The sequence below is a fragment of the Protobothrops mucrosquamatus genome, unplaced genomic scaffold (assembly GCF_001527695.2).
Source record: "Protobothrops mucrosquamatus isolate PMUCROS unplaced genomic scaffold, P.Mucros_1.0 scaffold292, whole genome shotgun sequence".
Taxonomy (NCBI): domain Eukaryota; kingdom Metazoa; phylum Chordata; class Lepidosauria; order Squamata; family Viperidae; genus Protobothrops; species Protobothrops mucrosquamatus.
Genome location: NW_015386636.1, coordinates 780,450 through 808,284, shown reverse-complemented (window position 1 = coordinate 808,284; position 27,835 = coordinate 780,450). Strand labels below are relative to the sequence as shown.

General features: G+C 35.5%; 1 protein-coding gene across 1 annotated transcript; it reads left to right on the top strand.

The window, feature by feature from the left end:
* The first annotated feature begins 359 nt into the window (after nucleotides 1-359).
* Nucleotides 360-8,053, top strand: SAP30 (Sin3A associated protein 30). Its single transcript, XM_015814890.1, has 5 exons — nucleotides 360-446; nucleotides 483-698; nucleotides 3,430-3,552; nucleotides 4,285-4,383; nucleotides 6,889-8,053. The coding sequence occupies exons 1-5, from the start codon at nucleotides 360-362 to the stop codon at nucleotides 7,009-7,011; spliced, it is 648 nt and encodes a 215-aa protein (XP_015670376.1). The 3' UTR covers nucleotides 7,012-8,053.
* The last annotated feature ends 19,782 nt before the right edge of the window (nucleotides 8,054-27,835 follow it).

The following is a 27,835-nucleotide window of genomic DNA, read 5'->3' as shown; positions in this document are numbered from 1 at the left end:
AGCCGCGGCTTTGCTTTTTACAGAGAGAAAGGAGGCGGGAGGGTGGCGTTTCTCGTTCTCCTCTCAGTGTCAGTCTTGGGAGCAAGAGGAGCGGGCATTTTTTACTACTCTCATCTACAGGACTCGGGGCGTGTCGGATTCGACTCGTCTTTCCCACATTGCAGTGAAGCCCTTGCCATTGCAAGAGGACTGCAAGAGGCCGAGCGGCCGTCTTCCGATCTCCTCCTGACAAAAGGAGACGGAGGCGGTGTCCGGTAGTGGGGCGGGGAGCGTCAGTAGCAGGAACGCCGCCCAGTTGAATTACTTCACTTTAGCGGGTAGCCCTACCGGAGCTAGCCCGCAGCTTAAGCAGGCGGGCAATGAACGGCTTTGGCCCCGAGGAAGTGACCCGCGGCGGGGGAGAAGCCGCCGCCGTCCCGGCCGTTGTAGCTAACGCCACCGCCGCGGTGGAAGTCCTGCCGCCCCCGCCGCCCCTTCCGCAGCCGACGGCCGGGCTGGGAGCGACTTCGTCGGCTGCTGCCGCGACAGCCGCAGGCTCAGCCGGTCCCCTTGGGTCTGCAGGACCCGGTGCGGGGCAGTTATGCTGCTTACGGGAGGAGGGCGAGAGGTGTAGCCGAGCTGCGGGCAACGCTAGCTTCAGCAAGCGGATCCAGAAGAGCATCTCGCAGAAGAAGGTGAAGATCGAGCTGGACAAAAGTGTAAGTGTCTTTAATCTGCGGGGGGCTCCTGGCTTTGGTTGACCTGGGGTTATCCCTTGACCCTTTTAAAAGCCCCCATCGCCAGCCCCATATAATCCTCACGAGTGGTGGTCACGGTAAAGGAGACAAAAGCGAACCGACTACAGGGAATGAATGGGAAAGATGCTTTTCCGGATAAGCCAAACGTTTTATGCTTTGCTGGTGTTCATTTCTAGTTTCTTTAATTTTAGCATGATTTGGCTGGTTTTCACTCTGGAAAAACAGCTTTATTGAATGAAGGAAAATTGTCCTTTTCTTACAGCCCATTCCAGCTTTTGTGGCACTTGTGTTTTGTCCATAATAGGGGTATGTATTAAATATTTATTTGCACATACAAGGGTTTAGACCTGGAAAAGACAGTGGCGATTTCTCTGATTTTTGTCTTCCTCCTTGCAGATTTTTGAAGGGTTGCAGAGCTTTTTGTTTCTGTTTTTATTTGCTCTTGCTGTGTAGTTTGGCTGTGGGCTGAAGCTGCAAAAGCCGAGCCAAAGGCCAGGTACTGGCCTTTGTGAGTGGTTGGAAGTAGCTTCTCTTGTTGCTCTTTTATGCTTTTGTCTGTCTTCATCTCCTTCTTTTCCCCTTGAATATGGTGGTGGCATTTATCATAAAGTCGTGTGAACGGCTCTAGGCAAGAAATTGCAAATATTGTTTATCGCTGTTCCTACCGACTGTTGGTGTGCATGTGTGTTTCATGGAGCACTGTATTTGTTTCCCCCTGGAGAGGACAGTACTTGACTGCTCCGCCTCGTGCTGCAGCGTTGCACGTCCCATTTTGCCATTCTGTCGTCTTCCTCTTGGCAGCCATCAAGCTCTTAGAAAACCTTTATTTTTTAAATACAAAATGCCCCAAAATATATTCGTCGCTTCTGCATATCTTGCTAAACAAAAGAACCAGAAAAATCCCTTAAGTGCAAGACATTCCTAAGCACGTAATCCAGACAGTAAACATCTGTCAGCTTCCAGCTCCCTAATGTAGAGCGGATACTTGTGATTTTTTCACCGGAAAGAACAAGTCTGGGATATGTCTCGTTATCGGTATTGATGGAATTAAAGAGTGTTGTTAAATGTTGGCAGTGTGAGCAATGGTTAATTTGAGAAATCGCATGAAGATTCACATTTTGAAAGGGGGTGTGTGATCTTATTGCTTGTTAAGCATGTTACTTATTCCTAAACCAAAACAAAGATAGTAATAATAAACTCTTCCAGTGTGATTCATGGTAGGTTAATAGCCCAACTAGAACATTTATTTTTACTAGAAAATTAGAATTCAGTGAGATATTCTGTCCTTAGGAAATGGATTTAGAATTGTTACTTTATTGTACTTTGCTAAATACTTTCTTGACAGGAAGCATTGTTAGATTCCATACAACAAATAAATATAGTTAGATGTGTAATTCTTATCTGTTCTAGTACTTTGTGGGGGCTTTCATACCGTACTGGGAGTGCTGTATGAAAATTAGTGCATTTTTCATGTTGCTTTGGATTAATCAGCATATCCATAGGCAAACTAACATTGTGTTGATCCACAATTAGGCGCACACTCTGGAAGAAATAAGTAAAGCCCAGGTCCTAAAACATAAATGACTGTCATATATAGCTATAAGACTCCCGGATGGTCTGCCTATTGTCATTCTGGTCTCCATCCGCTGCATTGTCCACTAAAAGAGGGAAAGGAAAATTGAGGAATGTGAGTGATAAATAATAATCTTGAAATGTATATGAAAGCAAGCAAACTGAAATTGTCTGATAACTATTGAACAGAAGTAGATAACAAAAACCAAAATCAACTTATTGTCTTTTGCATGGAATGAAGGAAATCATACATTAAGGTGCTAATATCAATAGAAAGGGTGGGAACTTCCTTAGAAGAGCAAAACCCAAGAATCTGGTTCTTGTGAGGTCATCCCATGTTATCAGATTCTATATTCTTGCTATAAAGTCATGTTATTTAATCAGCTTTTGAAAGTCCTTTGTATTATTTCAGAGAATATATAAACTAATCTTGAGGGATTTGAAACACTTCAGTATTCTTTTGGTAAATATCCTATTGATCCCTATAGTTGTGAGTGCCAATAGAATATATACTTTGTTGCATCTATTGCCAAACTCTTTAGTTCTTTACTGAAGTAGGCATTTTTCCTGAAACAACTTGTTTCTGTGGTAAAAAAAAATTCTAATATTGTATATGCATCATTAAATTACCCATACATTTTTTCTTAAGTGGCCATTACCACTTTATAACTTTTTTTGTTACTCAGTTTTCAATCCAAAGTACCTATTTTGCATAGAATACAGTTAGAAATTTTACTTGCAATTTAATATTCTAAAACATATTAGAAGCAAAATAAAATTGCCAAGTTGTTTGAGAATTGAACATTTCTTTTTTTTTTTTTTGAACAATTGTCATTTTTCTGTCTATACATTTTGTATATACATAAACAGTATTCATTTTCTTTGCAGTTTACCTAGCTAGTAGGATTAAATTAGGGTTTAAAATCATTTGCTAAGCCATGATATACTGCAGTAATTAATGTACCAAATTTCCTCTACATGAACTAGTACAATCAGATGGGTTAGTGATTAATATCATTGCTTTGCTTACTATATATTAATAAAATCATTTGCATGTGAATTATGACTACAGAAAATGTTACAGAGAGAGGCATGTTAAACTATCTCTTTAAACTTTCAGGCAAGACATCTTTATATTTGTGATTTCCACAAAAACTTAATTCAGAGTGTCAGAAACAGAAGAAAGAGAAAAGGCAGTGATGATGATGGTGATTCACCAGTGCAAGACATTGATACTCCAGAGGTAGATTCATATTTTTTCTCAGAATTAATATCTGCATAATTCATATGTGATACGAAAACAGTACTTTGTTCAAAAACCTGGTGGCTTAGATATTTGTTGCATCTTCTTTAGTGCTAAATATCATGTATTATTAGTTTTATATAGCCAGCCCAATTTTTACCTAATTGTGATTCCAGACAGTCTATGTCAAATACTCCAAATATAAGGTTTACTTTTAAGAATGAATGATTTGAAGTAAGAAAATATAAATGCCAGTAAAATATGAATTATGACTTTTGAGATGAACAGAGCTGTATTTCAATAATATCTAGAACATCATTTATCCATCTCAGATTATATGATAAAGAATTGTTAAAGAGTTTTGTATTTTAAGTTTTGGTCAGCATAGATGTTTTGCTGTACTTTAAGTTCATTACTTGAATGACATAGTTAACTTTACCGCAAGAAACCCATTGTTTTGTAGCCTATCTAATAGCTGCTTTCTGGATTTGTGGCACTACCACCACCCCCCAGTGCCTCTAACTTGAAATATTTTTAAACAGTTTCTGGAGACAGAAATTGGGACCTTTCATTGGGTAAAATATGTACCATCCTTAATCAAAGAGTTACAGTGGCACTATTTTGCTACACATTACAAAATGATGAGCACATAGCTCAAAATTTCATACAATATTTGCAAGATAAAACAGGTTGACAATTAACTATAGGTTAAAGAATCATGTTTCTTTCTAGGTTGATCTGTTTCAGCTGCAAGTAAACACATTAAGAAGATACAAAAGGCACTTCAAATTACAGACCAGACCAGGACTTAATAAAGCACAACTTGTTGAAGTAAGTAGAACTTTATTTTTTCTTTTGAGTACAAAAAATTAAACATGCCATAATACATAGTTTTTCTGAATTGTAGCTTTTAAATGTTTTAGTTCTGAGGGTTTCTTTTTATCCTGATGATTGCTTATATCTCTCCCCAAGTATATTTCTGCAAATCTTTGCTATTCTTTCATGTTGAGATCTATATGGTTTTCCAACAAAGTTGGGGACTAAAAACATCTGATCACTTAACAGGTTTACCTGGGCAGATTTGGGTGGGAGAAGAGTCTATTGTTTTGACATATATTGGTACCACATCTTCCTCCTCTGTACCTGCCCAGGTGTTGAAATCTGTAGAAGAGGCTCTCCTCTAAGTTTCCACTTTTGGAAGTTATGCATCATGTGCAGGTGCAAGGAAATGTCCTTTGGGTAACATCCTCACTTATAACTTTCCTTTGAACTTTAGAATGTAGTTCAAGACTGGCCATTTCAAAAAACCTTTAGTTTTGTTTTAAACTGTAAAGTTTAGTTTAGTTTTAAATGAAGCTCAAATTAATATATAAGAAATAGTTTTATACATAAAATTGAATGAAATACTATGCAGATTATGAAGAACTTAAGAGGTGGATTCTAAGTTAAAAACATGTCTTCATAAAAGACTTGTAAAATTGCAAAATAAAAAGCATGGAGACAAGCAACTATAACTTGTCATAAATACATATGGCTAGAATCTGAATTGGATTTAACTACTAGAAAGGCAACTTGAAGACATAGTAAAAAAACTCCTTGATAAATGTTGGCTTACAATGTTACAACAGTAAAAAATGAGAATCGTAGAAACAGCGGAAAAGCAAACCTAGGCCTCAAAATTATCAGAAAAGAGATTTGAAAAAAAAGCTGCAGGTATTAGCCACTGACATTTGGAGAGTATTGAATTGGCTGTCCATTCTTAGATGCCTTAAAATTGAATTAAGGAGAAATAAAACAGAATGGTCAAGCTTGCTTATATTATGTGTATATTGCCAATTATCTTTTGTTTAGTTTTTTAAAAAATATTTTTATGCTGTTATCCACCTAGATATCATAATGGAGATACAGTATATATGGATAGCTATGTAAATGGAATATATAAATAAATAAAATAATGCATATAGAGAATTGGTAGAAATAAAGATATTAAAATAGGTTAATAGGTTAAGTAAATTAGTAGAATAGATTATATCACCTAATTTAACCAGGGGTATTATCAAAGAAACTACTACTAATTATTACTGTTGTTGTTTTGTTGTTATTGTTATGTATTATTATTATGTATTATTAGTATTTATTATTTATTATTATAGCCAGGAGACCACAGTACTATTACAGAGTAGTTTGGCTGCCAAGGTACCAGCTCTGTTGTAGGAAATACTTGTAATCTTCCCATGGTGCGCCACAAGAGGCAAGCTGGCTTCATACTAAAAAGAAGGACAAGTGGTTCTTCCTGCAGTGTTATCAAGGCTTCCTCCCTCCCCGGAGTTGCCACGCCAAAAGGCGCTGCAACTGGGAAGGTTCAGAGGGTGGAAATCTGACTGCCTGCATGGAGCACCAGCTCAATCCCTTACCAAAGTGGTACCTATTTTATCTACTCGCATAGAACATGCTTTTGAACTTTTAGGTGAACAGAAGCTGAAGTGAATGATAGAAGCTTACCCCATACGCGGTGCTAGGATTCAAACCACCGGCAGAGAATATCAACAGTGACATTAAGCCACTCAGCCACCGTGCCTCTTAAGAAAACTGATAAATTGTAATATCAAACAGCACAGATGAAGCAGTACTTCTAATATGAAGCAGTACTTCTGGTTTTCATCAAGTATCAGTTGATTGAATCAAGCTCACTTTTTGTGTATCTTGAGGATATTTCAAAAATTTAGAAAACTTCTCCAGTTCTTCGTTCTGTTTAGCATAAACTTGTCCTATAGGTATAAATTGAAAATTTGGTCACCTTATCAACGTATAATTGTCCCAATATGGACCCTTGGAATTTCAGTGTATGTTTTTTTTAAATTTGTGTAAAAGAATAGTATATAATAAAGGTGGGATACAAATAAATTAATCAATATTAGATCCTTAACTACATAAAACTAAGAAAAGAGGTTTTTTTTAACTAAAAAAGATGGCATTTATGAATAGTTGAATTCTCAAGTGTTCCAAAATATTATAGAGAAATAAATCCATATTTGGTAATGTATTAAGCTTATTTTTACAGATTACTTGGATAAGTCAGTTTTTAATATATTGCACCATTTCATTTAAGATAGCCTAATGGGTATCTTAGTTTTTTATTATTCCTTAATCAAAGCATGATAATTATGTTTTTAATTTTGAATTTACTTTTCAAGTAGACTGGTATCTTAATGCTTCCATTTTTGCATGAATTCCTTAAAATATTAATACATTGTTCTTATTTTAATGGCTTACTTCCAAGACCCTTGTCCAATATTTTTTTCAATATATAGACAAATCCTTTTTTTTCCCCTCCAGATAATTGGATGTCATTTTCGGACTATTCCAGTGAATGAAAAGGATACTTTAACCTATTTCATCTATTCAGTGAAGAATGACAAGAACAAATCTGATCTAAAAATGGATAGCAGTGTTCACTAAATAAACAAAATTAAGACTCACAAACCTAAACACTGGTTTGGATATGCTGAGCTTTCTTTGTATTAGTATTCAGAGTATTCTGATGTTATTTTTCTTGGGAAAAATACTATTCTCATAAATTAGGTTTCCATGATGAAAGTATTTTAAATAAATACTGTTAATGTTCCGGTGCCTATATCTGAATAATATCTGACATTTGTGTAAGCTTTAATATTAAATCTCCATTTCATTTATTGAAATCAGAATTATATCCAAAGAATATTTTAAGGCCTTTATGCATTAGAGCTCTTATATTTTCTCAGGTATATTTTTTAAAATCCTTAATAACTTCCTAAGCAAAATTTAAAGATTATGTAAGGCCACACTACCATTCTAGAGATTTGTCCCTCGACTAAATTAATACCTCTTTGTGTATAAGGCTGAGAAATATTGGTTTGCAAACCGTTTCATGCTAAGTAGTTTTGTATGATGTCTGAATTCATTGATTGTTGCAGCTGCATTGCAGCTGCAGAGGATTATCACCTTGGAAAGGAAGAACTTTGAACTAAATAATAGAACTACTTTTGTTTTTCTAAACACACTTCACCCATTTGAATGTTGCTCATGCTTTTTAAATACATACAGATTTTATAATGAAAGTGATTGATCAAGGATAAGTACATTTAGCTATAATATTCCTTGATGTCTTTGTATGATTTTGAATATTTTATCTCAGATCTGAATGACCCCAGATGCTCTTGGTTGCACCATTTGTCCTTTATGTTGTATGATAAAAGTAATGATAAAGACAATGCTTGTTTTTTCATCTCAATTTTCTTTTATTGTGTGTAAAGTCTGTATGCATTTAAAACTGATGTAGGCTTGTTTGAAAACTCCAAGCATGATTTGCCTTCTGTGCCATGCCTACTCTGAATCATGATTTAAATGATATTGTTGAGCCTTAATGCTCAGTTGTGGCATTAAGGAACCAACCTTTTTTATTTTAAATAGATTCATTATTAGGGTATGCAGCTCCTTGGATGGGATGCAAAAAATGTATTTTTGAGACGTGATCATACATTCTGAATCTGAGCATTTCTTAATGCTGCATTTGTTTTCTGAGCTTGTCCAGGGTCTACAAAGATTCAGAAAAAGAATCATATTTAACTAAGGAGGAACTGCTATTGATAAGCATGCCATTATACCTCAAAGACATATATATTTTCCTGAAATCAGGTGGCTGCTATGCAGCTTTTTTTGAAGAAATAGCAAGAAGCATAATCATGCTTGGTATTTCTTCAATCATGCCAGCACCTTTAATTTTTACATCAAATGCTGGAAGTCTCTACTTATCTATTATATTACAGTCTATAATAAAAAACCATTTGATTTTTGTGGTCAGAAACTAAACTATAATTTTACTGGGAATGCCTTGTATTGCTGTACTAACTGCTACACGTTGTATAATTGATTTATTTTCTTCAGTAGCAGACAAGCAATATAGATAGTCCTTGACGTTGGACCACAATTGAGCTCAAAATTTATGTTGCTAAGCAGAGAATAGACAATCAGAAATAAATAAGTGATTGCCACAACAGTTTGCCAGTTCACTTTTACATTGTCAAACATTGCAGGGCAATATATTTCAGGAATGTTCATCAGCTGGGACAAAATTTGTGTTTAGCGAATTAATTTCAGATATTTATTTTTATGACATGCATTTATAAGGCCACCCAATTCACATTATGTGATTCTGGGCTGCAAACAACAAAAGCAAAATAATAATATTTTAAAAAATCCCAATACATAAAATATAAGTGGCAAATGGCAAAGAAATAAAATAATTAAACAGTCAAAAGGAAAGTCCACTTGACCCATATGTTGGTAAAGAAGTCAGGATATAGCAGTGGTTCAGTTTGATAGACCATGGCCAGATGTGAAAAATACTTTGATCACCCATTGGTACCCTACCATATCTTCCTGCTAAGTTTAAACTTCTATTCCTGAAATCCCATGTATCTCACTGCACATTGTCTCCCAGTCTTGACTTGCCTTTACCTATAGCTCTTCTAACATTCGTAGTAAGATGGAGCCAGTGAGGAGTGCTGAGTAATTATATTTGTATCATTAAAATATTAAGTTTGACAAGTTGACAGATTAATATTGAAACTAATGATAAACAAGAATTTATATTTGAGTGGGCTAAACAGTTCTATTCATGTTTATGTCCCTTTGTTCAATACAGTTTGTTCTCAATACACTACATTTTTAACCTGAAATTCAATATTTATAATTCTAACTCTGGTGTCAAACTCTCAACGTCACGTGACTTGTGATGTATCATGACTTTTTTGCCATTGCCGGCAATTGGGTGGGCGCGGTTTTGCTATGATGCATCTGGCCCATGGGCCGGCAGTTTGACACCCCTGATCTAACTTTTTCCCACTAATTCCAATTACTTTGGTGTTAAAATTGATACTGAGGTTTTTACAGGATTCTCTGCATTTTCTTAGGAGTAAATACTACTGAAACAAATGTTGCATAAGCTAAGAATTTGGATTATACAAATCTTGAGTAATATGTTTTGTTTTAATTATTACATTTAGAGCCTTGGGAGCTCATGATAGGTCACCTCCTCATTTCTTCAACAGTCATATGAAAGTTGGCTGAAGAGTTACTGATCTTCAAAGTCAGGGATGTCATACTGCTGATCCGGAAGCCGCGCCCACCCCATTGCCGGCAATGGCAAAACTCCCAATACGTTGCGCGACGTCATGTGACGTCGCAAGTTTGACATGTCTGTTCAAAGTCAAGCTGTATCTTGAATCCAAATTTCACAGGTCCTGGTTCCAATGTTATGACAACCACACTTTATTATATCATGTATTTAGATATGGCATAATTTCTATACAGTAAATCATTCTGCAGTGTTTGCTATTAGGTATAATCTGCCTTAGTTAAGCATCAGTGGGATATGAAATGTACACAAACTTCCATAGGAAACTTTATGTTTACTCTTAGAATGATTCTAGTCAAGAGACAGAACAATACTAGAAAAATACCTACTTAGCAGGGGAGAGTGGACTTTATTTACATTTATATAAAAAACAATAAAAGGCATTTTCAATCTGGCACCATGTAAATAGGATGGACTACAACTGGGTTTGTTTTGTTTGAGATTCCTGGCTTGATCACATTTAGAGGAGTCAGGCTAAGTAAAACTGATTCTGCCAGTGGATCCTATTGAACCCAATAGGACTTATTTTACATAAGCATGCATATGATTTCCCCAACAGTATGTTTTTAACAAGACAGCTGCCTATAGTAGCCTTCCTATTCCATGCTAAAAAGCTAAGCAGACTGCATGTTACATTCCTACTTGACTTAAAAACAAATACAATAAAAACATTTTAGCAGCTAAAAAGATACAGTGAAGGAAAGCTGCTTTGCATGAATATCTTCAACTGTCAAACTACTGTTAGAATTTGTCATGTTAGTCTCAAGGAAGATTTTTTTTGATGGCAATAATTTTTGAAATCCTATTGAACAGAGAAATAACCTTGAAATATCAATAGGAATTTAGGATGTTCCATGTGGGCATTCAAAAGACAAGAATTAAGGATTGTCATTGCAGCCTTCCTTCAGAGCTTTTCTACGTGCATGTAGAAATGATGATGTCTACTCCAGTGCATTCTTGCTTTCTGTTGCATGAATGTTCATTAGACCTACAGTAGATGTAACATTTCAGATGAACTCAACTATACTGATGGACTAGTATCCAAACATAATCTATAGTGCTAGAACTAATGACTTCTATTTTGAAAAAATGACTTCATAAAGCTTTTTAAAATACTTAAGATATTTTGTTTTTTCTCCTTATAAAACTATTTTTTCTCCAGAGTAAACATACATATTCAATTGTTCATAATGAAAATATTTAAGATTCTGTTGTTCCTCTAATCATGATGAGTGCTAATAATACAATAGGAATGGTCAGTTCTGACTTTGATAGGAGATTTGAGTATGAATCTACAGTATATCTATTCAGAAGAAATAGAATTTCACAGAGGTCTACTTAAGATGTACAGGATGGCAATGTAAAACATAATCTAATATGTTGGATTGTTACAGTATTCAATATATGCAATAATTTGATTGCTACTGAGATTTTCATTAGCTTCTGTTACAATTGGCTTAACATAGTGAATAAATTAAGGTATGGCAGATCTTGACCTTAACCTCTCCACTTCCTAAAATAGAGCAGAACAGAATCAACACTGAATGAAACTATTAGATGCAATATCACTATTAAAGTGTTTTCAAAATAATACTGCAAGCTGCATTGTACTTAAATGGATTATAACATTCATTTAATTGCATTTAGAAATGTTAATATAATGCTTTTATTCATGTTTTATAAATATTTTATCCCCTTATTTAAATTTCAAGCAATTATTGAAATGTTATCATTTCAGTATAGAAACTTGATGCTTGTAAGCACTTCAGGGTTTAACCAAAATTCTTTTGTTCTGATCTTTAAGTGGGAATTAATGAAAAACAACAACAGCAAAAAGAACTATCCACGGGATCAACTACTACCATGACTAGTAAAAATTCATGCTTAGAATCCAGAATAATATGTTTTGCAAAGAGGTATGTGACTAGAACGTGGTACCGGTACTTGCAAATGCAGATTGTGATGTGCTCAGAAAAAAAAAAATGGCTTCAAAGTAAGTTTCAGTGTTATTCATAGACGTCCAATAGAAGCAGTGATGAGTCCTTCTTGCCATGATTCCCTCATACATAATTTTAATAATAAAAATGTGATTTGCATAAACGAGTTATAAAAATTTAATTTGCATGATTCGTGATATTACTTGTCCTTGTGAGCACCCATGTATTTTTCCTACCCACTGCTCTAACTTTCCTTGGAAAACTAACAGTTCTTCATCCATTCAGTAAGCACCTTATTGATGTATTGGTTCACAATAATTGAATTAGAAACATTATACAAGCCAAAAAAACACAACACATTGAACTTCGCAGCTCAGTCAACTCAAATTCAAAAGTTATCTTCCAAATGTCTAGTTAAATAATAGTCTTTATAAATCAATAAAAAGACTTCCAGGGGTACCTTTGGGAAGGTAGACCTTCCCAAATTCAGGGAGTGTTAGAAAAATAATTGAATCAGAATCAGAATAGAGCTGGAAGGGACCTTCTAGGTCTTCTAGTCCAATGCATGCTTAACCAGGAAACCCTATACTATTTCAGACAAGTGACTGTCCAGTCTTAAAAACCTCCAGTGATGAAGCACCCACAACTTCTAACGGCAAGCTGTCCCAGTGTTTAATTGTTCTCGCTGTTGTGAAATTTCTCCTTATTTCCAGATTGCTTTTCTCCTTGATTAGTGTCCATCCATTGTTTTTTTTCCTGCCCTCTGGTGGTTTGGAAAATAAGTTGACCCTCTCCTCTTTATGGTAACCTCTCAAATACTGAAATACTGCTATCATGTCCCCCCTAACCCTACCCCCCCCCAGTCCTTTTCTCTAGATTAGACAAACCCAAATCCTGAAACTGTTCTTCATATATTTTAATAATCTTAGTTGCTCTTTGCACTTTTTCCAAAATATCAACATTTTTTGTAATGTAGTGACCAAAATTGGATGCAGTATTCCAAGTGTGGCCTTACCAAGTCATTATAAAGTAGTATTAACATTTCACGTGATCTGATTCTATCCCTTTATTTATACAACCAAGGATTGTATTAGCTTTTTTGGCTGCTGCCACACACTGCTGGCTCATCTTTAAGTGATCATCTACTAGGATTCTAAGGTCCCTCTCACAGTTATTATTTTTGAGGCAAGTTTTGCCTAATCTGTACTTGTACCTTTGTTTTTTCTTGCCTACATGTAAAACCTATTTTCTCCACATTAAATTTCATTTTGTTGGATAGGGCCGATTGTTCAAGTCTGTCAAGATCTTGTCTTGGAGCTTGTCTTCTGAGGTGTTGACTATTCCTGCAAATTTGATGAGTTCCCCTTTATTCCCTCATCTAAGTGAGGGAAGATATTGAAGAGTACTGGGCCTAAGACAGAACCTTGTGATACCCCACTGTTTACTTCTCTCCATGTAGATGTAGTACCATTAAGGATGACTCATTGAGTATGATTTGTCAGCCAATTACAAATCCATCTGGTAGTGATGCTGTCTATCCCACATTTTTCTAGCTTACAAAGAAGTAGGTTGTGGTCTACTTTGTCAAATGCCTTGCTGACGTCTAAGTATACTATGTCCACAGCATTTCGCTGGTCTACTAATTTAGTCACTTTGCCAAAGAATGAAATAAAATTGGTTTGGCATGATCTACTTCTAACAAACCCATGCTGGCTTTTAGTTATAATTTTATTTGTTTCTAGGTGTTCGCAGATCTGTTTTTTGATTATCTTTTCCAGGATCTTCCCAGGTATTGATGTTAGGCTGATTGGTCTTAGTTTCCTGGGCCTGTTTTTTTTTTTTTTTTTTTAAGATGGGAACCATATCAGCTTTTTTCCAATCTTCAGGTAATTCCTCAATGTTCCAGAATTTTTGAAAGATACGGTACAATAGTTCTGAGATAACATCTGCCAGCTCCTTCAGAACTCTGGGATGTAATCTGTCAGGTCCCAGTGATTTATATTTGTCAAGATTAGATAGATGTTCTCTTACCATTTTCTTGCTTATTTTAATGTTTATTTCTGCTCTGTCTTTTACAGTAGTTTTTTTGTAGGTTGGACTATAGTTTCTTTTTGCGTGAAGACTGATGCAAAGAATGGGTTAAGCGGTTCTACTTTGTCTCTGCTGCCTGTTACTTCCTTGCCTTCTTCTCTCTTAAGTGGACCTACTGTGTCCTTGACTTTTTTTTGTTATTTATATGTTGAAAGAAACTTTTCTTTAATTATCTTTGACTTTTGTTGCAAGACTTTGTTCATTCTGAGCCTTTGCTTTCCTGACTTCATCTTTGCAGATTCAGGCTACCTGCTGATTCTCTGCCTTAGTTATGTATCCCTCTTTCCATTTTTTGTACTTATCCTTTTTGTTTTTCAGTTTATCAGAGAGATCTTTGTGCAACCAAGCTTGTGTCTTCTTGGATTTCTTGTTTTTTTCTTTTCTGTTGGACTGGGCTTTTATGATCATATTTTTCAGAGTTTCCCATGCTTTATGAGTTAATAATAATGTAGTAGTAGTAGTAGTAGTAGTAGTAGTAGTAGTAGTAGTAGTAGTAGTAGTAGTAGTAGTAAAGTTGGAAGGGACCTTGGAGGTCATCTAGTCCAACCCCCTGCTCAGGCAGGAAACCCTATACCATTTTGGACAAATGGCTGTCCAGTCTCTTCTTAAAAACTTCCAGTGTTGGAGCATTCACTGCTTCTGGAGGCAGGTTGTTCCACTGGTTAATTGTTCTAACTGTCAGAAAGTTTCTCCTTAGTTCTAGGTTGCTTCTCTCCTTGATTAGTTTCCACCCATTGCTTCTTGTCCTGCCTTCAGGCGCTTTGGAAAATAGCTTGACTCCCTCTTCTTTGTGGCAGCCCCTGAGATATTGGAACACTACTATCATGTCCCCCCTCGTCCTTCTCTTCATTAAACTAGACATACCCAATCCCAGCAGCCGTTCCTTATATGCTTTAGCCTCCAGTCCCCTAATCATCTTTGTTGCTCTTCTCTGTACTCTTTCTAGAGTCTCAACATCTTTTTTACATTGCGGTGACCAAAACTGGATGCAGTTGTTTTCCCCTTTGGGATTTTCATCCATGGAATTTTTCTTAGACTCTCTTGAGTTCGTTAAAATCAGCTCTTTTGAAGTTTAAGACACTGGCTGAATTATGTTCTATTGCTTACATTTGCATTATATTGAATTCCAGTATGATGTGGTCACTTTTGTCCAAAGTTCTGGCAACTTCAACTCCCTCTATCACTTCTTTTCTATTGGTAAGAATTAGGTCCAAAATAGCTTTTCCTCTAGTTCCCTCCTCTATCTTTTGAATGACAAAAGATGTCAGCTACCATAGGCTGGTTAGGAATTTGTTTGAGCCTCCACTTGCTGCAGAGTTTGTCTTCCAGTTGATATCAGGGTAGTTAAACTCTCCCATTACTACTGTAGTATATGTCCTACATATATTTGTTAATTGTTTAGCAAAAAGTTCATCTATTTTTCTGCTTGGTTGAGTGGCCTGTAGTATACTCCTATAGCAATGTCATTCTCTTTTCATTTTATATTGACCCACATGGATTCTAGGAAGTTTTCATCCTTAGTTTTGTAGATTTCTGTAGAGATGTAGTGATCTTTTATATATAATGCAACTCCACCTCTTTGGTTAGGTCTGTTTCTTTTGAATAGTTGTATCCTTCCATCAGTACATCCCACCATGTTTCAGTAATGGCAACTATATCATATTTACTTTAATATACTAGTACTTCAAGTTCACCCTGTTTGTTCCCTAAACGTTGAGCATTTGTATATAGCAGGGGTTCCCAACTGGGGGTGCAAGACGATATTCCAGGAGGTACGAAAACTTGGGTTTCCAAAATTATACTGTATGTGCACAATTCATTGCCGTTATTTTGAACTTTTGTAAGGGGTGTGAGAATATATCAGAAGCATTCTAGGGGTGCGGGGTATAGAAAAGGTTGGGAACTGCTGGTATATAGGATTTGAGTCCTTTATGGATCTTGGGTATGTTTCTTATATCTCCCACATTGTATCTGGGTTTTCCATCCTTTCCATCACTACTACTACTACTAGTAGTAGTAGTAGTAGTACTACTTCTTCTTCTTCTTCTTCTTCTTCTTCTTCTTCTTCTTCTTCTTCTTCTTCTTCTTCTTCTTCTTCTTCTTTCTTCTTCTTGCTATTTCTATACCTTTCGGTGGTATTTGGTCTACCAGTCAAAACATATTGCAGTCTCCGATCATTTGTAATTCACAAAAGAGGGTAGAATGATAATTACAGCCCAGGGCAACAATTATTATCAAAACAATAAAGTTTATGATCTAGGCAGTAAAAGTTTAAATCTTCCAGTGATAGTTGTAACAACTTTTAAAAATGATTGCTCAGTTTTGTTTTGTTTTCCCAAAACAATTTTTATTAGTTTTCCATTTTACACCAACACAACTTAAGAACCCACATGGAAACATGGTGATCAATTTTTTTAAAAACAAACAATAACATAGTAAATATATACACATTATTTCTTAAAAATTTCCCTCTCTATATAGAATGTTATACTCAAATTAATACATTTTCAGATGAATTCATTCATTACTATGTCTAACCATCAGCTGCATTAATCAATAAAAAAATTTAATCTATAAAAACCTATATTTCTTCACACATTTAAACTTAAGCTTAATAAACTTCATTTATTTAAAAACATAATCAATATCTTTCTAAAACCAATTCATTCACTAATATAACATTTCATCCAAGTTATATAATTAAAAATAAACTAACATTATCTATCTATTTATATTATTATAAGATTAAAATATTTCTAAAACAAATTTTCATTCAATATATCACTCTACATAAATTTCATTAATCAATAAAAGTTTACAAACTCATTATCCATCCCAAAGATCCTGTATCATGCTTTCTTAATTTTGCAAATATTTAAACTTAAACTAACATATCCATTTACTTTTCAGGTGCCCCAGGTTTTTTTTTTTTTTATTTAAACATTATTAACTCCAAAAATAATTTCTTCTCTTTCTAACCAATATTCTATTATTTTTCAGTGTTTCTCCAAATCTCCAATAATTAATTCCATCATTTCCCATATTTCAATTCTTTTCTCATTATACCATCTCTAATATTAAAAACATATAAAGCCCTTTTAACAAAGTCCAAATCCAAATCAATCCAAATCGCTATAAAACCTTTACCACATTACTATAATCAGATTTAATATTTATATCGTATTCTGGGTTTCTTTCTAATCCAAACAGGTTTCCATAATTGGGCCTCCGCCTGCCACACTATACACTCCAAAAAGGAAGCTCCCATTGTGCATTTTGTTAAATAAGGATAAAAGTTATAGTTAATCTGAATGACTCGTAGCAGAACATCATTTCCCCTTTCTTTTAACGTTGAATAAATTTCAATTAAAGTCCTTTCTTTTATATCCTCCTCTTTGCTCGCATTTTTCTCTTCTTCCCATGTTTTTTTCTCTATCTCAAAATCAAATGGCGTCTGCAGGCCAACTTGTCCTTCTGAAGCAAGATTGTCCAGTTCCTTATCATAAGTCCTTTGTCCATTGATATCAAGTCTTTTTTCCAAAATCAATTGATTGTCCAACTGTGAATTTACTTCTTCCACCTCGGTAAGCGGAGCACAAGCCTCTTGTGTGTAAACTGATGTTTCACTTAGTCCTTGTCTTTTGCCTTGTCGATACAAAGAAATCTCCTTTGAGCAAGCAATTATCTTCTCCGTATTTTCCAAAATTTTGTCAAAAATATACCTATAAGTAAGATCTACACCGGTTTCCTCCATCTTTATTATATTTCAAATCCTTATCCTTTTGAAGGAGACTATATTTAAAAAATAATCACAATATCCATCTCCTCCCAGTTTCCTCGTCTTTTTCCTTTGTACAAAATGAAAGCCTTTCCAGTGAAGAAAAGATAGCAAATACAATGAATAAATTTGTCAAAGAGTTTCCCCCAGAAAGTAATCAGATGTTCAATCCTTCCGGCCACCATAAAGATAAAAGCAAACAATATTCTTCAAATATTATAAAAAACTTTCTTGAGGCTCCCAATATCCAAAAATAAAATCAACCATTAAAACAAAAGTAAATTTAATCCTTTGTGCTTCTCTTTCCCCATTTAAAAAGCCGCTTCACCAGAAAAGGGAATAATTCCAAGAAAAAAAAACTTTTCACAGGCGTAAAGAAAATAGAGGTGAAAAGGAAAGTCTCACCGAGTTCCCCACGGTGGGTCCGTTTGCTTAGCTGAACTTGTGGCTTGCGGTTGGCGCAGCTAAATGATCAGCCATTTTAGTGGCCGATCTTTACCCTGTCGGCCCTAAGGAGATACTCGGTGCACAGAGGAGGACGCTGCTCCTCTGCAACTATCCGAGAAGCCTCCTCAACGGTAGACGCTCCTCCAGAGTGTCTTTTCGACCCTCTAAGGGGTCTACCGACAGGGGAAACTCGATTGGCAAAGGGACGACTCCCTTTGCTCGACCGCACCGCCACGAACCGGAACCGGAAGCCTGATTGCTCAGTTTTCTCAGGAACATCCAATTTATAAAAAAAATTGTATTTAGTTAATAAAGACTGTAATCCTTATAAATTCTTATAAATATAAAGGAAAAAGGAAAAAAGAAAAAAACAGATGTGTACCTAATTCATAGAAGACCACTTGTGCAAATAGATCTGTTTCTAATACATTTTGCAATTATGTCTGTAAGTATGCACTATTAATGGTAAAAAGAACTTCAGGTCCTTTCCTCATTTAGTTTTCTTGCAGGCACTGGATCCTAAGTGTTATTTTTCCTATTCTCCTACATAAATTGGAGGGGATTTCTTTAAGTTATCCTGGAACCGAGCCAGATAGGATTTTATGTTCAAAAGCAGCACTATTAATAATGGAATAGTCATTATGAATAGGAATATCACCTACTAACATCTTGGCTGCTACATTTTGTCCCAAACGTAGCTTAAGATCTTTTCCAGAGTCAGGCTTATACAGAGAGCATTAAAGTATGCTCATCTAATTGCATAGTGATGAGTTCATTTGGTTACTGTTGCCACAGAGCAGACATCTGTGCCCTTTCAACCTTAGTGAATTACAATTCTCATGGAACCTCAGCAAGGCCAAAGGTAAGAAGGAATGATAAAGTACCTGAAAAGCAACAGATTCCCTATTCCTGATGCAGTAAAGCAGCCATTGGTCTTTATTATATGCATTTACATTCATTCAGTCCCTACTTTTCATCAGCAACTTTTCTCTTCCAACAACCTGTTTTGAAAGGCAGGACCTTCAAGTCGTAGAATCATAGGGCTTTTCTCCATTTGACATAAATTTGCTCTGGATTGAATCCTGGAATCTTAAGCAAGATATAGCCAAACTGAACCTATATCCACTTCTTCAGTGCCTATAAAACTACATTGCAAATTCAACACTGAATTTACTAGTATGCTAAAACTATTCAAAGATACTGGATGTACATGCAATGTAATTCTATGCTTTTGTTGGCTGAATGTAAAGCCCATTGTATTCAATGAAATTTTAATATCTTTCTATTTTCATTCAGTTTGGTATCTTGTGTTATAGTACTTAGAATTTATGCTAGAAGTGTGAATTTTTTAAAATTATTAATGTATGTATTTTTTCACATGAGTTCTCATAGAGGTTGAGAACTTCTGAAGTCAGTAGTTAACGTTTATTATTATTTGATTCAAATTCATTTGTGATTATCTGGGGGTTTTATTTTTAATAGGAGCTTCCATTTGTTTGGTAAGCAAAACAAATCCTGATATTGGATAGAGCCCTACAATTAATTTGAAGGTACATTTTTTAAAAACTGGCTAAAATGAATAAAACTTTAATTTCAAAGAGTATATCCTTCCTTAATATTTTATAAAGTATCTGAATCATTAAATATACAGCACTACTAAGAATAGTAAACAAGCTTATTGATATTAAAAGAAGGGAATATCTTGCAGAGCTGAAGGTGATAATAGATTTCTGGTTGAATGACTTTAATGCTTTCTAGGGGATTAACATGTTAGAAAAGAGTCCTAAGTGTTTAAAAAAAAATCCTCCTTGATATATTCCACAAAGAAGAACCTTTCAAAATAAAAGAGAGAGAAGAGATATTCAGATGAAGTTTGGATGGCTCATAATAAATTACTTTCCAGCAATGAAAATCCCTAGCAGAAATTCCCTCACTTAAACTTTTTATAAGTGAATCAAATGTTTCAAATACTAGGAAGAAATATTTTTATGAAGTCCTCTTAATATTGTGAAATTAAAAGCTGTTAAAAATGAGGGGGAGGAGGAACAGCAACTAGAAAGTGGAGCAAATAGATTGTTTAGTTGGAAGAGGTATAATTTTGCTAAGCCAGGAATCATTAGTCAAGCAGAGTTTCAGACACAGCAATTAAAAAAAAAATCAGAATTGAACTACTGTATATATATGCAAGCTCTTTGAAAGCAATCCAAACCTATGTGGAAGCTAATGTTGGTGTTTTTTCCCCCTTCAGCCATTTCAGGTAGTCCTTGAGCTACAAGTGGAATGGAGCCTGCCCATTCCACTTGTAACTTGAAATCTTGTAGAGTGAATCTCATACCTCGAACGAGATCACTCCCTTGCTGGTTAAAACGCATGTGGCTCTTTAAGTGAACATGAGTTATCTCAGGGTACGGAAGGCCATGGAGGGCCTAGTGATGGAACAGGCCCCCAAGGCCTAACTGACCCACTAAGATACCTCATGCTTCCCCCTCCCTTCCTGCCGCACCAGACTCACCTGGAAAAGCTCCGTCTCCTCTCTGCTGTGTTTCCTGCTGCCACCTGGATTTGAGACTGGGGGACGCTTCAATAGCTCCCCCGTGACCCGATCCGGGCTCTAGAGGCCTTTTCAAGGCTGCTGCTGCCCAGATCTGAGGTCAGGGAATGCTTCCACGGCCCACCAGATGCCCGATCCAGACATCGGAGGCCTTTTCCAGGCCATTGCCGCCCAGATCTGAGGCTGGGGAATGCTTCCGCGGCCCCCATTTCCAGGCAGCTGCCTCCCAGAAACGGGCCGCCGGAGGGCTACATGAGTAAGTGACTCCAATTTTGCATCCACAGAGGTAATGTTTTCTAATGCCTGCCAAGTTCCCTGCTTTTACTGTTTTAAAAATTGAAGTATGCTTCCAAATGAAGCATTATCTTGAAATATTATTGGGCAAAAGTCTGCAAGAGTCAACAATCCCTCTCAAGCCAAACAGGAGATAGTTTACAGTTCCTGGAGGGATAAGGGGTCATTTTGGGAGCAGAGGAAAAGAACTACCTTAAACCCAGAAAAGTTAAGAATGAGTTAAAGCCATGTCAGCTATGAGCTGAGGATGAGATGACATATGACATTTAAGCAGGGACATGTTTATGCTGTAGTGAGGTGAAATGTGAACATGAGCACTTGGTCTTTGCTTGGCATAATATACTCAGTTATGTAGGTGGAGCAAAGAAAAATAAGTCACAGGGCCAGGACAAAACAGATGTGGACTCAAATTAGTTTTTAAAAGTTAATCTGATTTTGTCCTTTATTTTTAATATTATTTTTGCCTTTTGTTTAATTAATGATGAAGCAACAGCTTTAAAAAAACCTTGGAGGTTCCATTCAAGGCCTTCAGGACTGCTGCTGATTCTGGAGATTCACCATCTCCATTTCTGATGCAGTTTATAACAAAAATGGAATAAAGATTGCATTCCATAAAGCCACTTTCCCAAATCTTGATGAAAATTTCTGCCTTTCTTCCTTCTTAGATTTTGTGTTCTAAATGAAGAAGTTTGTTTAAAAATAGCTAAAAATACAAACAACTTAGCCATTTCTGAATGTTTTTTTTCAGAAATAAAGAAATTGGGAAATGCAGACATGCAGTTGCTAATGTCTATAAATAGGAAAGCTTTTTTCTGAATATTAAGTTTTTCTTCCATGATTTGTAAAGGAAAAATAATCTTATGATTTCATACTTTGTGATCTTCAAAATAGTTATAAAGAATTAGTTTGAACAGAATACTCCAGGCCATCTACTGAACTTCATGGCTGCCTGGAGATCAAAGCCAGCTGCTCCCTCATCCACCCCATTGGATCCCATTAAATGGTGAAAATGATCCATAGAGTTAACAGCTAATGGGTGGCATGTATCTGTTCCATTCTAGAAACTCTGTTAAAGGACTGCTTGTTGCAGAAATTGGGATATGAGATTCTGTTCAGGGTGAAAGAATACTGAAATTGCTAGAATTGCTAGAAAATAAAGATGTGAGAATCAGTTTCAATTTCGGTACATTAAGAAGTTTCAGTGGGGAAATATTTAAAAATACAAAGGTATAGCTAGTATAGAAGTATTAAATAGTGGAATTATTTCATGTAATAATCTTGTGATAAGGTCATGCTTTCAACACAAAAACAGTGTTCATTTCTTGCTTAATTGTAACACACCAATGATCCTTATTTTGAGTGTTCAGATCTGATTTTAAGGTTATTTGGCTCCACCTGGTGTTTCTAGAAAGCAATGGATTTTTATTTATTTATACATGCGTACCAATAGTATATACTACCTACAGTACTTACAAAGTTTACCTTGCATATTTTTGTTGGACCATAACTTTTCTATACTTGAAAATATTAAAGGTTCCAGGCAAATAAAATTATTTCAGAAAGTTTATTACAGAAATTGTCTTCACAATCTTCTCATGGAATAAAATTTTCTAAGAGGTTTCTGATTTTATGAAATAATTATGATACTGTACTGGAAATGGTGCCAGTGGTAAGAAGCCAATATTACTTGATTTATCCAACTTTGCATTTGTTTATGTCCTGTTACTCCCAAATCTGTTTCTGAAGATTAAGGACATTCTTCATTGGGTTTTGTTATAACTGAGAAGGAAAAGGATCAGTGACATTTGCATCTTTCTCACTGTACATTGGCTAAGGGATTACTTGCCATTTAAGTTAAATATTTTCAAGAGTAGAAAAAAAATGGAAATCACTTATTTCCACTGTGTATATTTTCAATAAATCCTGTCAATTATTCATTTTAATTACTCTCTGATTACCCATTTTCAAGCACCTTAGAATATTAGTTCTATAAGTTCTATAAGTAAAGGTGTAGTTTTAGTTCACTGTTCTATTGTTTTAAAAAATAAATGCCTGTTAAGAGGATGGCTGAAATTCACGTAGATGAACTGTTAAGTTACAAGAATTATGGGGTTGGAGCTAGAGAAGAAATCTACATTCCAATCTGTTATCTTCAGTGAAATTCATTTAGAAAGTGATTGTTTTTTCAGTCTTATTGTTCAGGATTAGAATTTAAATTATCAGTTATTATATTTTTTCCTGCAGTGGGTACACATAATTGAACTCTTGTGCTAAGGTGCAGAACTTCATGTATAATAAGCATATGTTTTGAATGGAAGAATTCTGACAGCACCCGTTTAAGCTTTCAGATTAAACCAAAATGCAGCATAGAAATTTCATAATAGCGTAGTTACATTGATTGTAACAATCCACTTGCATAGAAAACCACTGTTCTGAAACTTGTTTGACATACACTACTTGAAAATAGGACAACATTTGAAGAAATTGTATTCATTTATTTTTAGAAAAATGAATTTTAGAAAAATATTTTAGAAATATTTCTCAGTATTTTTATATAGTGTAAAAGCAAGAAAAAACTCAAATAATAGGTCCACAAATGGGAGAAGATGACAAAGAAATAACAGGTGGTAGAAAGAAAGAATTGCTTAATCACACTTTGCATCTGTCTTCACACAAAAAGAAAACACTACTCAACTTATGAAAAACATAACCATAAAGTTTAGGAATGCAAATTAAAATATGCAAAAAGAGATGACAGGTGTAAGAACACCTATCAGCTCTAGATGGATTCAAATCACCAGGTCCTGATTCATTCCAGAGTTCTGAAGGAGCTGGCAGATGTGATTTGGAACCATTGAAACATATTTCAAAATTCTTGGTGGTCAGGGAACTACCTGAAGACTGGAAAAGAACTGATGAGGTTCTCATCTTCAAAACAACAACAACAATAACAACAGCAGGAAATTACAGACCACTCAGCATAACATAAAAAACCTGATAAGATCTTGGAAAAGATAATTAAGCAACAAATCCGAGAACACCTAGTTATAAAGTTATAACCAGAAGCCAATGTGGGTTCATCAAAAATGGATCATGCCAAACAAATCTTATTTCATTCTTCAACAAAGTAACCAAATTAGTAGATCAGTGAAATGCTGTGGATATAGTATACTTAGATTTCAGTAAAGCATTTGATAAAGTAGACCACAATCTACTTCTTGGCAAGCTAGAAAAATGTGGGGTAGATTACTACCAGATGGATTTGTAACTGGCTGACAAATCATACTCAACATGTAGTCCTCAATGGAACTACATCCACATGGAGGGAAGTAAACAGTGGGGTATCCTAAGGTTCTGTTTTAGGCCCAATACTCTTCAATATCTTCATAAATGATTTAGATGACAGAATAGAAGGGGAACTCATCAAATTTGCAGATGACACTAACCTGGCAGGATTAGCCAACACTCCAGAAGATAAGTTCAAAATCCAAAAAGATCTTGACAGACTTGAACACTGGGCCTTATCTAACAAAAGGATCAGTGTAGATTAAGGTTTTACATTTAGGCAAGAAAAAACAACTGTATAAGTACAGACTCAGTGAAATTTGGCTTAATGTCAGTAACTGAGAGGGATCTTGAAATCCTCGTGGACAATCACTTAAATATGAGTCAACAGTGTGTGGCAGCAGCCAAAAAAACAATGCAATCCTAGGCTACATTAATAGACAGATGGAATCAAGATCACGAAGTTCTAATACTGCTTTACAAAGTCTTAGTAAGACCAAATTTGGAATACTGCATCCAGATCTGGTCATCACAATATAAAAAAAGATATTGAGAAAGAGTGCAGAGAAGAGCACAAGAATGATTAAGGGGCTGGAAACTAAACAGTATGAAGAACAGTTTCAGGAATTGGGTATGTCTAATCTTATGAAAAGAAGTACTAGAGAAGACAGGATAACAGTGTTCCAATATTTGAGGCTCCTACAAAGATGAGATGGTCGAACTATTTTCCAAAGCACCAAAAGGCAAGACAAGAAATAATGGATAGAAATTAACCAGAGAGAAAAGCAACCTAGAACTTCCTAACAGTGAGTGTAATCAACCAATGGAATAGCTTGTGTTCAGAGGTTGTGGGTGCTCCATCACTGGAGGCTTTCAAAAAGAGTCTGGACAACTACTTGTCTGAAATGGTATAGGGTCTCTTGCTTGAGCAGGGGGTTGGACTAGAAGACCTCCAAGGTCCCTTCCAACTCTGTTATTCTATGTTCTATGTACATCATTCAATCTGACCAATGTTTTCATTAAAGGAAGTAATAAAATAGTTAAAATTTAGCCAGAAGAAAATGATAAAAGGCAGAAAATAGCAAAATGAAATATCAAAGATGCACTGGGTGGGAAAAACTACTGGATGGATCCAGTGCTGATGTGAGGGAGATAAAACAGAGAAACAGGAAAGAAGCAAATGAAGTACTGGCTCTACAAGCATCAGTATATCAAAGGGGAAAGACAGAAATATCAAAAGGCTGATTTATAGAGAGGGGTGATAAGCAAAGCAAAATGTAAAATATCTTGGTGGAAGCAAAAGATCTAGATCTCATTTTCTTAGTGGGAAAGAGGAAGGTAAAGATTGTGATTGCACAGGAAATCTGTATCAAACTGGACCTGAGGATTTTTATTGTTGACATCACCCTAAATAGTGTCCATAAATGATTTAACCAGTAGTGCTAATTTTTAAAAAATGATTATATAGGAAAATGTATTTAAATCCTTGACAATCAGCATTGTTTTCTTGGAGAGCAAGGGGATGGGTGGCAAGGAGGCAACTGATGATACAGGCAAGATGATATCATGCAAATGCTGCAATTTATGTATTTTGTCAGAGATATATACAAGTGTCAGCCAGTTTGATTTAGTGGTTAAGGTACCATGCTAGAAAGCAGATGATTGTTAGTTCTAGTCCCTCCTTAGGCATGAAAGCTCTCTGGGTAACTTTTGTTCAGTCACTCTCAGCCCAGCTTACCCACAGGGTTGTTGTGGAAAATAATAGAAGAGAAAGAAGTATTAGATATGTTCACTGCCTTGAGTTATTTATAAAAATAATAAAGGTGGACTATAAATTAAATATTTTTTTAAAAAATGATGCAAATATGTAATTACATTTGCATGATAATGTTATTCATATGTCATTGTTTGATGTCATTACAGTTTGTTAAGCATAATGACAATTTAGCAATGTTTTGTAGTGCCCAAAGATGAAACTTCAACATAGGGTCAAAAATACACATTCTGAAAGCAACTAAATCATGAATGGCTAGCTTAAGTCTTCTAATAGATAGCATTTCTAATGTACCAACTGATTCTAGAAATAATGTTGAATACAAGCTGCATTCAACCATTTATAGAACAGACAAATCTTAAATAGCACACATCCAGAACAACTGTCTGGCACTACATCAACTTAGACTCTGATTTATCTGGATTGGGCTTACTTTCATTTATCTTAACTGTGACAATAGTGACTATTTGTTGTATGTGTAGTTCAATGAAAAGGAGAAATAAAGTACCAAGTTCTATATTCTGAAATGGTTTCAACCAATAGATTCATGTAGTCATTGAAAAACAGATGTCCCAATGTAACATTTCTCTTGGGATGCTCCATATCCCATTTTTTAAAAAATATTCTCTTAATTAAAAAAAAGATAAGCATTAGTTTTTATTATCACAATAATTCCCAAGGAATGTACCATGCTGCATATAAAACTTTAAGTCCTTAGTAATCAAAAGCCAGGTGCTTTGAATGGAATTTCTACCTGCTCTTTGAAAAAGACAAAGTAATGTAATAAGGCTACTTACCCAAGTTGCAAAAGTCAAATAAAATCACGTAAACTGTAAATCTTTACTGTCATATAGTAATTTTATGCATTTTAAATAGGCATTAGGAAGGACTCATATTTTTGTGGTACCACGTGGACCTATGCTTCAGAAAGAAACAAATTCTCCTAATTGTAATAACCCAAATCCAGCTAGGATCTAAAAATGGGCCACTGGTATAACAGTCTCTCCTAGATTCTCCTAGACTGCTTGGATTCATCCCTCACCCATTTCCTGGCCTTTGCCCAGCTCTGTCTAAGAATACCAGAGATTTAACTAGGGCTAGTAGTTCTTCAGCCCACTCAAGCACCCAAATGATCACAGATAGCAGCAAAAACTCGGAAAGGACCATATTTCTTTACCATTCTCTAGTAGTTGTATGGATTTTTGTGGCCCAGATAATTTAACTTTGGACTTTCCTGTATGCCCAGCATAAAACTATTGTGTAACCTCTTCTATTAAGATTCCTAAAGATGTAGGTCACCCCAAAACCAAAGTTAGGCCACTTGTAATTTAGGAGCTATTTACAGCTGTTCTATATAGTGACACTAAGCCATAGAATGTTACTTTCTATAAAAGAGAATAAGGCCTTTTCTGGTTCTGCAATCTTTATAGTATTTTGTGAATTGACTACTCTGCACTACCCAAAAGACAAAGACTATGGACCACGAGGTATAAGTAGTTCTTGCTGATCGGTCAAGGAAACTGATGACCTTTAAAAACTCTATAATGGAAGTGGAAAATATTACTTTAAGACTGGAACAATAAATAAATATTTGGGATTGCCTAATCCATAAGTCCAGAGTGAAATTGACTTTTTTCCCCCATTAATTTCTTCCAAAGCCATTTGGTGAATATAGAAGAGCAGGCTGCAAAGAAAATTACAGGTACCTGTGCTTCCTTTCTCCCTTCCTATTTGAGTCTTCTACCCAGCCTCAATGAGCATAATTGCTTATAAAAAGATAGCGAGGGGTCTGGTTTCTGTAGCCAGAATGTTGGCTATTGCCTGTGAAGTCCAAATTCCTTTCTTTAGCAGCAGAGGATTAAGTAGAGGCATAGTACTTAATGATTCTCTTGAATCTGAGCCAATCCCACCTGTTCTGATCCCACAGCTAACATCAGTTTGTGACAGTTTC